The sequence below is a fragment of the Aythya fuligula genome, chromosome 3 (genome assembly GCF_009819795.1).
Source record: "Aythya fuligula isolate bAytFul2 chromosome 3, bAytFul2.pri, whole genome shotgun sequence".
Taxonomy (NCBI): Eukaryota; Metazoa; Chordata; class Aves; order Anseriformes; family Anatidae; genus Aythya; species Aythya fuligula.
The window spans coordinates 69581303-69598044 of NC_045561.1; the positions used below are offsets into that span (position 1 = coordinate 69581303).

General features: G+C 37.0%; 1 protein-coding gene across 2 annotated transcripts in view; it reads right to left on the minus strand.

Moving 5' to 3' along the window:
- Positions 1-1417: 1417 nt before the first annotated feature.
- The window catches only part of ATG5 (autophagy related 5), a 77006-nt gene continuing 61681 nt past the window's right edge, over positions 1418-16742 (minus strand). For both annotated transcript variants that reach the window (XM_032184661.1, XM_032184662.1), the window contains exon 8: positions 1418-1948. In XM_032184661.1, the coding sequence (XP_032040552.1) occupies positions 1812-1948 (137 nt within the window). In that variant the 3' untranslated portion in view covers positions 1418-1811. The remainder of the gene's footprint in view (positions 1949-16742) is intronic.

Here is a 16742-nt window from a genome sequence, read left to right on the forward strand (position 1 = left end):
TGTACCAGAACTTCCAAACAGAACTGGAAATCAGAATAATTCAACCAAATCACCCCCCATACGAATATTGTATTACAATTCTGCATAAACACAGATCAGCATGTTTCATTTCTTTTAAAAGATTCTTCATGACCTGCAGAATACAGCTTATGCTTATTTCCCTATTACCTTTTTTTTCCTTCCTTTTCCTTAATGCCATTTCCTCATTTACATTTAAAACACTATCTGATCTGTTCTATTGACATTTTTCTGCCCTTTGGGCTTTTCCAGCCTCGGTTCTATCCTCACTCAGAGAGATCCCTCCCCCATGCCTCTAAAAGAGTTTTTGTTTGTTTGATTGATTTCCATTTTGTTGTTTTTCAGCTGCAGGTAAGCATCCTCCCATAAAGGGAGGACAGAAAGAAAGCAGAATGAGAGTAACAGCGGCAGTTATCGTGACATTTGCAAGCTAAAATTTTAAGTAGGAACTTCAACAGCTACTCTTTTTGATAGAAAAATGTCATGCTTTCTTCATATTTGATAATATTTGACATACTTGATAACATGGCTACTATAAACACAGCCTCGTGCCACAAACAACCAGAAACTGTAGAGAAAGCAACACTGCACAGTTTGATGAATTCAACATAACACAAAAAATGGTAGGGTCCTAGTAGCAGCTGTAATGGTAAGAAACGTTTAGAAAACAAAGCAACCCAGTAACCTAAAAATACATCTGCTAAAATAAGTAAAAATCTGTGCAATGAGATTCTAACCTTTCAAATTTCAGATTGATTGCCCAGGGACCACAGTAGAAAACTAAACTCAGATGCAGGGAAGTATTAGCTTGGAAAAGCCTCAGCTTTCCAAAACTCAAAATTATTAAAAAGCAATACATCTGTTCATCATTCTATGATTTAACTGTTTTCTGCTCTATGGGAATAAACAGCAGGATACAATAGTTTGCAACATCCGTTTACTTTTTTTTTTTTTTTTTAAACTTTTTAAACTAATGTAAGAAAATATTCTCACAGAAAAAAAAATAGATGAAAACAAAGAAATGCCATGACAAATCCTGAGACAAATTATCCCACATCATTGCTAGTCTATGAAAACTGGTTGGAATAATAAACATACTGGAGTATTCAGTGACAGCATACAAATCAAAAGTATTTGTAAATTATTAAGTTGTGCATGTTTTTAAATGACAAAACATGCCATGGGTTTACTTTTAAAATCTCTCACTGCTTGTTATCAAAGTTAAAAGATCATTTGCATACGAATACACATACTGTAAACATGAAATTCTCATTAAGGAAAGATGGGTTTACAGTAATTTGATCTTTTACAAAAAGCTATTGGTAACTAAATCTCTCAGTGTCTAACTTTCTAGAAAATTAAACCAATGTTTCCACTCTCAAAGTTGAAACACTACCGCTTTAGGAAATAGCCCTGTTTATTTGTTAATCAGAAATACAATCGAGTGGCATATTTCCATTTGCTCGTCGGCTGACAGTTTCAGCTTCATTATATTTTACAAGAAAACAGCAGACTTGCAGAGGTCCTGTAAATTCTTTCATATCGCAACTGAAGTTTAATTACAGCGGTGAAGAAAAGCAGCGGTGATGCAAAATAAGATCAGCCCAATTGCCCTTATCTGATGATAGGATCTCTCTTCCTGTTTGGCTTGCAGCAGTGAGGACTTCTTGTTTTGTTTCTTTTTCTTTTCTTTTCTGGTCAGGCTGCCTCTCTCAAGACTGACTGAAGCAAGAAGTTAACGTGTCCTTATAATTCCAGCTCGAGAATGATCCTCATACCAATATAGCCAAGGTTCAATCGGTAGGTCGGGGAATGATACTAATGTGAAGAAAATTATCTGGATAGCTCATATGTTCGCTTAGCCACTGTATTGGTGTTTCCAGCATCGGCTCAATTCCATGAATCATGATTTGGGTCTTCTTCTCTCCATCTAATTCAAAGAAAAAGAGAAACCACTAGTATACCACTCAAAATGCACAGAAATATTAAACATTTACCTATACTTAATTTACAGTAGATTGAGTTGGTGTTACAGAGTTCAACCTTAAACAGGACAAAAAGCAGGAAATATTGGTATGGAGAAAGCTGAGATTTGTATGATCTAAAACAGAAACTTTACATTTAAATAATTCCAAGAAAAAGTTGGGTAAAAATGAAACTTAACGAAAGCACCTCTCTTCTTCACTAGTTGCAAGTTTTTTCCTATGGCGATTGCAGCTGGGTGTCAACACAGTTCAGGCATACCCATCTCTCCCAGACAGAAGCCATACAAATTTTATGCAGACCATACTTGAGATATTAGGCTTCTTAAAACTTACCAGGGAAGTTGTATTTTTAATATTGTACATGCTTTCTGATGAAAAAGCCGGACTACATGTACTATGTCATATACATAACATATGTAATATTGCTGAAGAAATTTTGTTTACTAGGAATAATTTACTAAAGTCTCTAGCAATAGTACAGAGAGTTACTCAGAAGACTGAGTTGGCACCAGCTTTTTCTCACTTAGTTTCATCTCTCGGAAAAGCTATGTTGGTAAATGATTCCCAGTATGACAAGAATATATTCTAAGAATATTTCAATTCTTTTTATTTATATTTGTCCCGGAGGATGCAAGTACTTTGATCCTTTGGTTCAAATGATGGGAACCAGCTAAAGCAGCTGACACAACTGTCACAAAATGTGAACTAAAAAAAAAAATAAATTAAAATTTATTTCAGAGTCATGATATGAGAAGAGCATTTAGAATATGCTCCAAATAATGGCTGGGGGGGGAGAAAAGAAAAGCAGTGACCTTTTTCTGTTTTTATACCATACTCTGGCATTCTCACATGGACCTACCACAGTCAGTGCTCAGAAATATCACTGCCTTCTCTAACTGGCATTTTATCCCCTTGCCATCTACAGGACAGAACAAAGCACTGTGCTGCCCAAGAGTTGCATGGAAAAGCAGAACCTACAAAGTAGAAGTACCATTACTGGCTCTGTCATTCAGCTCCCCCAGTTATAGAGCAATTCCTATTTGGTAACAGAGGTAAAATCTTATTTGTGTTTGGTAGCCAAAATGATTTGACAGCTGCCTGAAAAAGTATTTGTATTTTAGCTGGCTACCGATGCCAGCACAGCCTACATTATTCTAGGAACAACCATCCCTGAATATACTGTTGGCTTTATACCAGTAATAACTTCTACTGCAGAAGCTGACAGTTGTGTGCCTAAAATACAGCATTATACATTAGTTACAGGCTACCTACATATAGTACCATATTCTGTACAAATTCTTGATTAAACATAGAAAGCTTGATTCTCTAGATGGCACAGTTATATATGTTATCATGCTAAATTAAGCATAAACAATTGCTGGCTTCTGGTTTTATTGTGGACGGGACAGAAATCACAGCACATCATGTAAAATAAACATCTGGCATTTCCAACCAAACCAGGTATTTATTGGGCTGAAAAAACTACCAATCAGGAGTTTAAATGCCAAAAGGAAAGATCTCAGTAAGCAAGTTTTTATGCTGAGAAGCTGGCAACATCCAAATAATATCAATATGAAGTAATTGCCAAAAATATATATTTAACACTTTCAAAATAAAATCAAATTTTGGTTTTCTATAAGTTGGCCACAGAGTTGATAACAGGTATTTGCATTTCATAACATCAGTTAATTGCCAGAAAGAACTAATTTGCATACAGAGATGGCAGAAAAAACGGTATTAGTTTCCAGATTTCTTTTACAGCGACTTTGCCATTGTAAAATGGGGGAAAAACCTGCTGAGCTCTGGAGAAAACTTTAACAAGAGTTAAATTATAATCACAGGGCATAGAATTTTGTGTTACATGCCAATATAAGGGATGCATTACTGCAAAATTTGATCATACACCTTATATTAAAACAATTTAAATGTTACTCTGCATATTCTTAAAAACAATTATATTTTCCACTTCCTCCAGATCTGAATCCTGTCCTTAAATACAACTTGTAGTTATTCATACAACTCTTTCATCTGTAAATTTAGTAAGAATGCTCTTATTAATGGGCTGAATGATGGAAACATTAAGAGTATGGTCAAGACAGTCCTCAGTTTTCTTCCTTTTCAACAGTGAATCATTTGCAATCACTCTGCACATAGACATTATCTGGTCAATTTAGTACCTCTAAAGTTTCACCAAAAAATGGCTTCTTTACTACTTTCAAAGATGCACTATGATCTAATGCCAGGCTTTTTACAAATTAAAAGAAGATTAAGAGAAAACAAAAGATTAATTTGAAACTATTCTGCTCATGAAAAATGCATATTGGCTATTACACATCCTTGTTAACTACTCCACGTGTATGAACAGTTTAACCTTAGTCTAGATTGTGTTAGCCACTTATACATACCTGACTGTTTTCAGCAAAAACTTGCACCACAATGGATTAAAAACTTTATAATTTGACTATCGTTTTCTTGCTACTGTACAAAAAGCTTATGAACTCTTTCCTTGACTACTTTTACTATGCAACAGAATATTTTTGGATCCTTGTGCATATGTGCGCTAACTTGATGCCTCTTGCTTTAAAATGAAATGCAGATCATCTGGGTGCCCCCGTACACCTTTCCCTACCTAGCTGTCCCTTTCTCATACAAATCTTTTATTCTGTTCCTCAGCAAACTGAGAAAGTCTGAGGTCAATGAAGAATTTATGGTGTAATTAGAGTCTACATCTCTGCATTAGCGTTGTTTGTGCCTTAGTATTATCTCTGAGAAAGCATCACTTAATTCTTTTTTTCCCCTTGAGGCTTGGCTAAAGAGATCTTATCTACCAATTCTGTATTCATTGTAGCCTTCTTCCACAAAATCTATTGTTTCTACTTCAGCATCTCCCCTCCTCGGACCATAAACTCTCACTTAAGTTGCATTTACCAAGCTTTCTTCAACTTCCACGTTGTGAATAACTTCCCCATTTTGAATCACAACCAGAGAGCTTCTTCCATTGATGGCTCCTCCACCTTACATGTATGTAACAAAAAAAAAATAAATGCTAATGGCAAATACATTTTAAAAATTGCTGAAAAATACTAATTTTCTCAATGGCTGCCTGCCTAATTAGCACTGACCATTACTGGTCTGATCTGGGTTCTGGTAGACTTGTTAGCTTCTCATGAAAGCTTCATCCACCTGGTTTGTATCTGCAACAGATCTGCATCATATTTTTATTTCCATTACTGTTTGTAGGCTTTTAGGAGTTGCAGATCGCTTTGTATGCATCTTGACATACAAAGGATTGTCCTCTGCTTCCCTACCCCATGTACCAGTTGCTAAACACAAAATATATTTAAATGAGTGGCATAAGATTTAAACAACTTAATTACATAGAAGATTAACACCATGCCATCAGACCAGGCCTATAAAAATTAGAGCTAATAGCTTCGCTCATCTGTATTGCATGGGATTCAGACCTGGTAGGATCATAACTGTCAGTACTCATTTCACAATATGCTGTAATGTAATAGAAGAAAAAACAGAATATTCTTAAAAGAAGTGAATTAAAATCTTCTAGTCATCCCACTGACTTTTCTCTTTTTATGTCAAGATAGAACTGGGTTACGTGTTAGGTATCAAATGACCTACAGATGGTTTCTTTTATCTTGTTGCAAATTAAGGAAGAAGATGAAGTGAAAATATCAGAAAAATGAAAGCACAGCAATAAATATTTCATAGAAAATTTTACAGTGTATGTACACAGTAACTATTTACTTTTAGATCAGAATGTTTTTTAGATTACTGAACTGATGTACATGGGATAAATGTTTTAGCATTTATAGAAAAGCTTCAAGACAAATTAAGTCGCATTCTACCAGAGTGACTGTCAAAGGAGTAAGTGATTTTCCTTGGCTTTCCCTGTGAAAATTCATGAATTCAAAAGCCACTACGAGCCCCTGAAAGTCACCAGTGGCCAATGATAAGCAGAGATTGTAAGGCTTGTTGGTAAAACTTCGCCATGTTCCATCTGCAGAAGGCACACAGGCACCTAACTGTGGTTGCCTGTTGTGTACCAACATGTGCTTGGGACATTTCAGATCACTTAATTTAGATGCCCTAACTCAAGTGTTGCAACACAAAGTAGGTACCTGACCAAGGCTAATAAAGCATGCCATGTCAGAAGTTTTCCAACTCTGTACAGAACACAGAGAAATTGGCAGCTGAGATACAATGGAGAGAAATAGATGTCTGCCTAAGCACTCCTGATCAGGAAACCACCCAGATCCAGCCAAAGAAAGCACTGGTACAGGACTCTTGCAGATAGGCATCTGCTGGAAGGAAACAGGAGATGGTGGCTGTTGCATTTCAAAAGAGTCCTTGAGAGAGAGGCTCGAAGCGCTCCTCCATCCTGAGGAAGCTTTAAGTCCCCTCTCCCTTCTTTAAGGAGAAAGCCCTACTGCAATATTTGCTCTCGCTGATCCTGAGCTTCCTCTAAAAACCTTTTGGGTTCAATAACGATGGGGAGAGGGAAGGAGACGAAGAATAGAAAATATGCAATCTTCAGAGAAGGTAGGAAGATGTGTAATGTCACGGTAACAAACAGAGGGTAAGGTTTTCTATTTCCTTTAACCACATAAATTATCACTTGCGAACTAAAACACTCAAAATTAGAACAAGAGAATTAGCTTATTCAGCATCAGTTCAGATTGTCATACGTACCCCTGATGCAATCTAAATACACTTTTTCTACTGAATCGTCTTTCTAGTTAGAAAGGAAGAAATAAAGACGATGGAGGGAAGGAAAAAAGATTGCTTCCAAGATTCAAGTGCCCAGGAACAGAACGGTGAGAAGGAACTATTTCTGCAAAGGTGCGCATTTCAGCCTTTTTTCCACCCATATTAACACCATAACACCTATCAACGCTGCAGCTAGAAACTCCCTTTCACCTACCCCAAATCCCTTAAAATTCCACTTAAAATTCCTTAATGGCATGAAACGCTTCTGTTCGGACTTGTGGCCTCTTAGCAAGCACCTGTCAGGGCAATTTATCTGGCTTAAATTCTTTCACTGATAGACATTACAAAATACTCTGGATTCAGCAAGAATTTCCCTGGAGTGCTTCAGTTAGAACCCTCTGTGTGCAAGGACCTCTGCATAGCATGTCCCAGAACCTGCCTGCAGTCATCAAAATGGACAATGCAGAACCCCCACCTTCTTATTCAGGCCTGCACCATTTTCTAAATTGGCTTTAGAAGCCCAAAAAGAGAAAACAGTACCCTGTACTAAAAACTAGAAATTCAAGTAACGTGCTTCTTGCATGATACTTGGCCACAGGAATACATTGGACAGGACTATACTGAAAAGTATAGGGATTAAGAATAAACAAAGAAAATGTCACGTAGTAGCAGCCCTAGAAATAACGTAACAGAATTAGTTCCCAGCATTTTCTGCTGTGAAATGGGCATAAACATTTGCTTGTTTATCTTCAAAACACATCATAGGTTCTGGATTACATGATACTAAAGGTATTCCCACTGATGGGTTATACCACACAGTAGAAAAACTCATCTTGTGTTTGTGTTACAAGAAGCAGAGTTCTCCTTTTGTGGCTGTGCTATGGCACTTTCCTTTTCACCTCTCCTGCTCCTCAGATCACCAAGCAGCAGCACAGACCTTTAGGTGCAGGTACTTTGGGCAGCCAGAACACTCCTTGACCATGTGTGCTCGAAGCTGGTGCCTCAGACATCTCAGAATCTGAAGAGACAGACTGACATCTTCATGGGGAAAGACTTTAATCTCTTTAGCATCTCTTAGGAAAATATTTACAGACAGAGAACCTTCAGTAGTCTTTTTCACACACAGCGGCAACTACTAAATCCATCACTGACAGATAATATTGACTATTTTTAAAACCTAAAGCCGAAACTGAAGGTAAGTCCCTGGCAGGCAAAGGTGAAAATTTCCTTCTGACCACTAGATGTTTGGTTTAGCACAAAGGACTGCACATTAAACTGTGCACAATGATTTCCAAAAGACCACACTGTTCTGCAAGCAAATAAATCCAAAGCTTCTGTGTTTTAATCTGCAATCCCAGGTGGTAAGAAAGAAAAAGAGGGTGGTTGGAGTCATCCCTCCCCTCTCTATGGGGGGCAGGATGGTTACTTTAGGATATGCAGAGAAGAGGCAGCCCCAGACAAGCCTTGTGGTCTGAAGACCTGAAGTACTCCAGTGGCTTGTGCACCAGAAGTAGAATATAAATAAACAAGCATTTGTTAATTGTGCTTTACTTTGTGTGCTTTAAAGAGGTGCTACCTACTTAAAAAACAAAACAACAACAAAAAAAAAAACACACCCAAAACTGCAATACTGGCAGCAAGGTTTCAATTTGATACAGGGACCTTTCAACTATTAGCACTGAAACTAATGAACAGCATTTAGCTCCTCAACAATAACCTGTTCAAAACTGAAAATAATTCCAACAGCTGAAATTTGAAGTGCCAATGATTAGATACCATTTACAGGAAAGCAATTGCTTTCATTGCACATGCTACAAAAATCACATATGCTCATTAAAATATCTGTAAACTTAAAAAATAACCTGAGTATTTATTAACATTTTCACATTACTTTTAATTACAGTTACTTTAGCCAGATATTGTATCTTTTTTTCCTTTATAGCAGACTATTTCTTTGCTCAGCCAGCAAACCTAGATATGGAATGAAGTCAACCCGTCTATAAATCAACTATTCATGCTTTGCTTTTCCTAAGTACCTTTTAAAAATAAATTAGTAGTTAAAACCTTATTTCAACTTTGTCCAATTATAAACTCAAATCATTTTGGAACACTTCTGCAATCCATTTCTAACAAGTGCATTTGTAAGAGCAACCGAAGTACAGAAATATGGTGAGATGTTCAGACTGCACAGCAGCAATGACCTCAAAATAAACGTCTCAAATACAGAAACTTATGTTTTAAACAAATCTTACCTTCTCAACTAACAGATACTCAATACCTATGCAATTTTATGGGGTGAAGACAAAAAAAAAAAGTTGAGGTTGGTCTCAGGGCCAAACAATCATTGCTCTTTTGAATGAGCTCAGCACAAGTACTTCAGGCAGGGAACACTAAAGGTTTCTTCAGTGATATGAAATATTTAAGCAGCGATAACTTTAAGGTCTAAAGTCACTATACACATTCTGTTGAGCAGGAGTTTTTACTTTTAAAATTGTTTAACTAGGAATACGTTTTTTTTAATCAATAAAATCTTTTCATCAATTTTCAGGAGCTTCACTCTAGTCTATTTCAACCATCACATCAAAGGCTCTTCTTACTTCCCTGTGAATGACTTTAATGCAGAAAGGACCCTGCTATTCACACTAGTAGGTACCATTGCCATAAGCGACTCACTCCCACAGCAATCTTAACATACTTTCTACTTTGCCTTAATCGTGCATAAGCTAACAAAACCCTTATTCCCTTCCCCTCTCCTAATTTTGGGGGGTAATTATCAGTTTAAACAGAAATACAGATGATATGTTGGGTCACAACTGCCAAGATATGCTTTTCAGTATACTCTGACCAAGAATGAGAAAACGCAAAAAAATCTGAGAAGCCACCTCTAAAATAGCCTAGCCACAACAAAAGGTTCCTTCTGACCTCAAAAATGTAGAGGCTGATGTGTGACACGATGGCACAGCACTTGTCATTCCTGCTAACAAATCCTGCCAGCACTGGGGAAAGCCACTGATGCCGATTCAGGTGAAGAACTCACACACAAAACACACGTTCAACACATTGGTCAGAACAAGTCTTCTTCCTCAAAATTACTACGTATCAGGAATAAACGTTTTTCCAAACACAAGAAGCATTTTGAAGAATTTCAGTTCCTGGATGTAATCCAACTGCCCAGTACAAGTATAGATTAACAGCCGGGTAGATCTTGTTAACCGGCAGCAATCTCTCTCTCATTTTAACCATTCATAGTAACATGAGTTCAATTGCTCAAATTGAAGGTCACAGTCTTCCTAAATACATTCACAGCTCTGGATATTTTACACAAATAAACCAGACTTCTTTTAACTACAGCAAGTTCCCGGCCTCGAGGACAATTAATGGTAAATAAAATCCAATACTGTGTATTATATTTAAAAAAAAATAAATCTCTTTTTAAAGGAACATTAAATTTTAATGGACTTGAACAACCCCATGCAGATAATTTCTAACTCATTATTTTTATTTTGTTCTGCTCCAATATAAACAGTTCAATATCGATCTCTCTCCACCAAGGATTGTTTTGTCATTCACATCATCTGGCTCTATATCAACCTTCATGCCTTGATCTTACCAGAGCTCCCCATAAGAGCTACAGCGTCTTAGGTCCAGTTCTATCCTTTTGGACTATGTTAACTTCAAATAAAGCAGTTTTGCTTACTACCTGACTATAAAAGAGTAACCGTGCAAAACATCTTAAGTATTCCTCCATTGTGACACTGCCATGAAGTCCACAATCACTGAGCTAGAGCTTTAAATGTTTTGAACAGTGTTATTGTGTTATTTCTTTACATAGTTTCAACACAGGCCAGTTGGTTTATCTCTACATGATCTTCTTGGGACATAAACATCTCCTGTTGGAGTTTAGACATTTGTAAGTTAAAGGAGAGGAAAGAGTTTCCTTGTCACCGTTATTTAGTATGATCACATTCCCTCGATTATATTCTAGCAGTCCTAGCTTTCTCTATCCTCAAAATGAAATTAATCACATATACAACATTATCATCTACATTAAGTATCATCAAATACTCTGAACAAACCAAATACTGGGCATCACCCCTATTCATCATTTTCTTCATGCAATTTTTCCTCTCAATTTCCTGCCATCTTCTACCTCAAGTCAAACCCCAGGTTAGATAGCCACAGTTCTGAAACATAACAATGTGGATTAAGTTAGTCACCCCACACAAATGTTTATCATGCTTTAGAGCAGTTATGAAACAACTTTAGAAGCAGTTATAAAGCAATTATTTGAAGCATAACACAAGTTATGCTTCAAATATCATAGCAGCCACATAGTATGCAAACATTTTTCTATTCCATTAAAACAGAATTAGAGAATAAATTATCCTCAAATACCAGTAAGTTCAAGTTGCACGTGCAGATTTTTTTTATTATTATTATTTTTAAAGTATTCTCCATGCAGTCCAAAACAGTAACAATAATACCATCTAATTCAGTCAAGGGGATCTTTCATTCTATAGAAGTCCATGCAGTGGAATGGAAAAGCAGTTAGAGTATGGAATTGAAAGCTTAACTTTAATAAAAATAATAATTAAAAAATCTTGTGTATATCATAGAAGCTTTTAATGGGGTTGTTGCAAGTAATTCCAAGCTAATCTATGACAACCCAAAAACGGTTCTCTTGAACCACTAACATGTTAGCATATAAAAGGTTTTAGAAGACCTTACAGTGACTGAGCCTGAGATGCTTCTCAAACACCTAAGCCCCAGGAAGGGGGAGATATTTTATAAGCAAACCACTGGAAAATATTCTTACGTCTTACATTCTTCCTAAGAATGAATCCCACCCTCAGCATCCATGCCTCAGCCTTAATACACTCAAGTTCAAAACTGAAACTTGATTTTTTTTTTTTTTTTTCCTGCAATATGCTTAAGTTTGGCTATGCAGATGTGAACAAAGAAGCAAAGTTCAACATAAATTGTGTTACCGTCCATTTACCGTACAAAACATTTCTATATACAGGGAACAAACAAGGTGTGCATTAAGAGACAAGCATTTGAATGCATGACAAATTGAGCCCAAGTCATCCATAATGTTTCCCACTGCTGAGAGAAAGCCAAACCACTTTTAGGAGTTGTGCAGCTTTTAAAACTGCAGACACATTGACTTATGAGTTAACCCTTACATGTACCATGCCCTTAATTGAGTTTGAGGTTTCCCTTCCCTCTAAACTTTCTACAGCTGACCTTCAGAAATTAAAGCTAGTTCCGTACACAGATGGGGAGCTAAATGTAACCAAGATGGTTCTTGAAAAATGGAAATGGCTGATAAAGATTTTTTTTTCTCTTTAAAGATTGTTACAAATCAATTTGCTGTAAAAAGACTTCTTGTTGCTAATAGTTCATGAGGATTTTTATAATGTCATTGTTTTCAATCATATGGTTTTCCCAAACAATTAACTATTAAATTCTCTATACAATCACATTATATATTCCCTATGCATATGCACATGCATATACTTTTAAAGGTTTTTAATGGCATTCTTGAACTTTCAACCTCTATGTTACTACAAGTTACTATAATTCACATCATGCCTGCAAATATTCTTCAATTGTAGCGATCGTCCATCTTTTATAATGAACTTTTCGGCTACTCAAATGATAAACTATTCCTAGCAAGACAAAGCAAAGGATTGCTGTTGCTGTAAAACAACAGTCAATACGGAAAAGTCCAGCAAGTTCACTTGTTTTCATCAAGCCACGATGATAATTGTTAGTTTGTCTGCCCAGTTTAATAAATCAACCTCAGAAGTGGACGTTCAGACATAATTATAGTTTAAAAACATTTGCCTGAGAAGTGATAGGAGATACACACAGATCAGAGATCTAATGGTTGCTATTTTATGTTTTGCACCTTTCACTATTTAACTGGAGAAAAATAAACTGTTTTTGCCTTTTTAATGCTACTTCCAGCAATATTATTATGACGTTTAACAAAGTAAACTTCACAGGCAAAGTAAACATGAAAATGTAGATGAGCTTTCATCCAATTAACCCAGAAGTATGGACAATTTTGTTCCATGTCTGACAAATTCTTCAACCTCTGCTAAGCTGATCAGTAAAAACCCAGCTAATTGAATCCATCGATGTGAAAAACCACAGGCTCAAGTCTGTACTGCATACATCAAGCTGAAGGATTTCTGCTTCAGCCATGGCGGTAATAGTCAGTGGGGTCAGGTCAAAGAGGGTTAAAGTGAGTCAGGATATAGCCAAAGGAATACATCAAACACTGATTTTAAAAGGGCAATTAATCTTAGACAGAAATGCTTCCTGGGGAATGAGATCTCAATCTTAAGAGCACACTACATGATGTAGCAGTAAAAATGTACATATACAAGCTTACAGAGCTTTCATCCTGTGATCACAAACAGAAGGGGAGTGCTGTTTATCAGAGAAATACAAACCCTTGCTAAAATACTTACATTAGCTTCTTCCGGGCCCTTACTCATTGAAAAATAAATTCTGTAATGAGCAGGCAATATAGTTTGCACACATGAAATATCTTTTTCTGTACACATACCAAAGTTCTTTTGAACAGATAGTAGATTAAAGTATTTAGAGATCGCTACTGCAATACAATTAAAGAATTTAGTCTTGAAAAATTTAGGAAGAGTTGATAAAATAGTAATGGAATACCTGTAGGGCTCTTTACACTGAACAGTAACTTTTTAAATAAAGTCACAAAATAGATACCTGTTCAGAGTTTTGATGAAAATTCATTTGTAATAGTTCATTTTATTTTTTCCATAACTGAATTCCAGAAAAGTTAGCTTCACAGATGATCGACTGTCATATTCTCTTCCTTTCTAGAGAGAGTTTGTCCGGTAACCTAATCTTTTTTTTATAATCAATAAATTAAATAAAACATTATATATAATATTTTTCTTTAGAATCCAGAAAGTTTTTCCATTTTAAAGCAAAAAACTAGTTCCATAAAACACATACATGCAGCATTTGCAAACAGAATTTACTAAGTTAATATCATTAGTAATATTACCAGGAATATTAATACCAGGAATATTTGTCCGCATAGCTATGATTTCAGAGAGCTGGCTCTGCAACTACGCTTCCATCTGAGGATACTGATCCCCAACACCAAGAGTGGCAGAATAGGATCTAATAGGATCTATTTGCTTATCTGGTACACAGGTAGCTTCTTTGCTTTAAATTGCCAGTGAATAACAGTTTGCATTAAGATACTGGACTCAGTGACACTTCCCCAAGTGTAGACACACGCAGCATTTTGCCATAGTAAGTGCGGTGATGATGCCCATCAGGGGAAGAAGGGCAAGGGGCACAAGAGGCATTCACATCTTCAATGATTACAGCGCCTCTACCTACATACCAAGCCACCACACAAAACTTTGGCTCAGATACAAGAACAAGCTTGACCTTTATTCTCTTACAAATATTCTCCAAATCACAAATAAGATGGAAAATACAATTTATCCATTGAATGTAGAGTTCCCAACATCTCTGATTAAAATGAGCTATTCAAGAAAGGGGCAAGCACTATTAATAAGTGCTGCTGAATCCTCATAGAAGACAGTAAGACAGAGTAAATACAATGTTTATTAGTGGATTACTCATTTTACATTATTGGTAAGGCTACTACTGTTCTCATTTTTTGTAGGCCTTTTAGTTTTGCAGGTTCTCTGTTCTCCAGCCCCTTAAGATGTTTATCTCCTGTGAAAATCAGGTCATACGTATACGCACAAAGGCAGAATATATAAAGACCACAAAAGGGAATCAAGGAAGACAGGAATAATTGTACTCAGCCCCTCCTCATAAGGCTACAGTACACAGATCTAACTTAAAGGTATAGATGTAGCTCATGAAATGGACCAGGACACATTCTCTCAACCTTAGGGCAAGTGTTCAGAGAACAGTTCATACCTAATCAGCTAAATTATCTCCCTGTCCACAGAAGGAAGGACGCAAGGAGTATAGCCATAGGAAAAGGGGAAATGGCTTTATGCTAAAAGAGGGAAGATTTAGATTTGAAATTCGGAAGAAATTCTCCCCTCAGAGGGTGAGGAGGCACCAGCACAGGTCACCCAGAGAAGCTGTGGATGCCCTCAGAGTGTTCAAGGCCAGGCTGCATGGGGCTTTGGGCAACCTGGTCTGGCGGGAGGTGTCCCTGCCCATGGCAGGGGGGTTGGAAATAGATGGCCTGTAAGGTCCCTTCCAACCCAACCCATTCCATTATCTATATGGCTTACAAAGAGTAGGTGCCAGGCTGCTAAACCATGAACACTGATAATTATTTATTTTTTTTCTGGGAGAGCGTTAACTGGCCTAGAGCACAATCATGCCAAAGAACTGCTAACAGTCATACAGCACAAACACCACATGTTCTGGCCCTCTTTTGTTTACTAGAATAAATAAAATTTCAACACCCCAATGACAAAATCCTGTTGTCACTGTAGTATCCTGGTTGAGAACTTCATGTTGTAAACCTTCAGAGGCTGACTACTACCTTCTAAAAGCTCTGGTAGACTCACTGAAGTTTTCAGTTACATTTTCACCAGTTGTAACTGGTTGTGCACTAAAGGCAGCATGCATTACACATCAAATCAACCTTACCAGGATTATGCCCCTACTGAAAAAGAGTAATTTTGAACATTCTCACATTTTCTATGAAGTTTACTGTAATAAAAATAATACAAAAACTCATAAGCATATATACATATACTTTGTGTACTTTAGTTGTTGCTAGCATGCTTGTTTCTGAAAGCAAGAAAACATGAGAAGCTATGAGAAAGCTTTATTTTCCTCTGTGAAGTTTTTGATGCCTTAGTCTCTCATACCAAGTGAACTGTGAACTTGCTCTGTGATCTCCTTTGGGCAAGACAGACTGATTTAGATTAGGATTCAAAAAAAATCCAGTTCTTAACTCTGCTACTGACCTCTGTGACCAGGCGCAAGCCACATCCCCTCTCTGTGCCTCTAATTTCTCCTTCCTTTTTGTCTCTTCACTCATCTTTTGTCTAAGTGATAAATTCTGTGGGAACACACTGAAATGTCCATACAGTGCATAAAGAACCTGAGGGCTGCTCCTAAAACACAAAAAATATTCCTTTTAAAACTGGAAATGCACGACAACCAAAACATTTTGTCAAGATACTTGATTCCAGCAGATTTCCTACTAGAACCCAAATGTGTGGCAGATTACAGACAAAAAACTTGCCTCGTTTCTAGTCATTTTCCCAATCCCAACTGCCTAGATTTTGAGATCCATAGCTATTCCACCAGGAATTTGGGGTAGGACCTCCAAGCTTCCAGGAAGCATAGCTCTAACGCAGCCCTCAAAGCAGGCTGCTCTGCAGTGATACCACCACTCTTCTGCAGAGAATTCCAGCAGTGCTGGCTTGTAGCTTCCAAAGAGATTAAACTCAATTTTGAAAAAAATATTATTCTGCTCTGCCGAGGATTTTACTTTCTCCATTTCATACTACTACTGTTAATAATAGACTTATAAAACTTTGTTGTGCCTGAATAAAGTCATTGGCTTTCTGACAAATTTAAAGAGAATAGTCTGGAGTCTGATACTAATAAAACTTATTGGGTGGCCGACAGAATAAATTTAGCTGAAGCTTAACAAATTTCCAGAGGCTGGTCCGAGAAACGGGATTATTTCCCTATTTGCTGTACCTCTTCCTGCATTCTACTCTTTTGAATGTGCATGCAAGTGCATGCCCAGAAACCACTTCTAAGTCACACTGAACAAGCATATTATTCTTGAGATATTAGAAAAGTTGCTAGATGGAAGAAGAAAGACTAGGAAAGGGGCTGAGGACACGCAAGTTACCAAGCAGATAATCCTTGTATGGTTGATTGAGGTACAGTTGGATCCAACCTTAAAACAAAATTATGCTGTTTTTGCAGCAAAGTTTTTGCTGTTCCATGCAAAAGACCACAACCAGCTCCAGGCCCCCCACTTTTTTTTGAGGG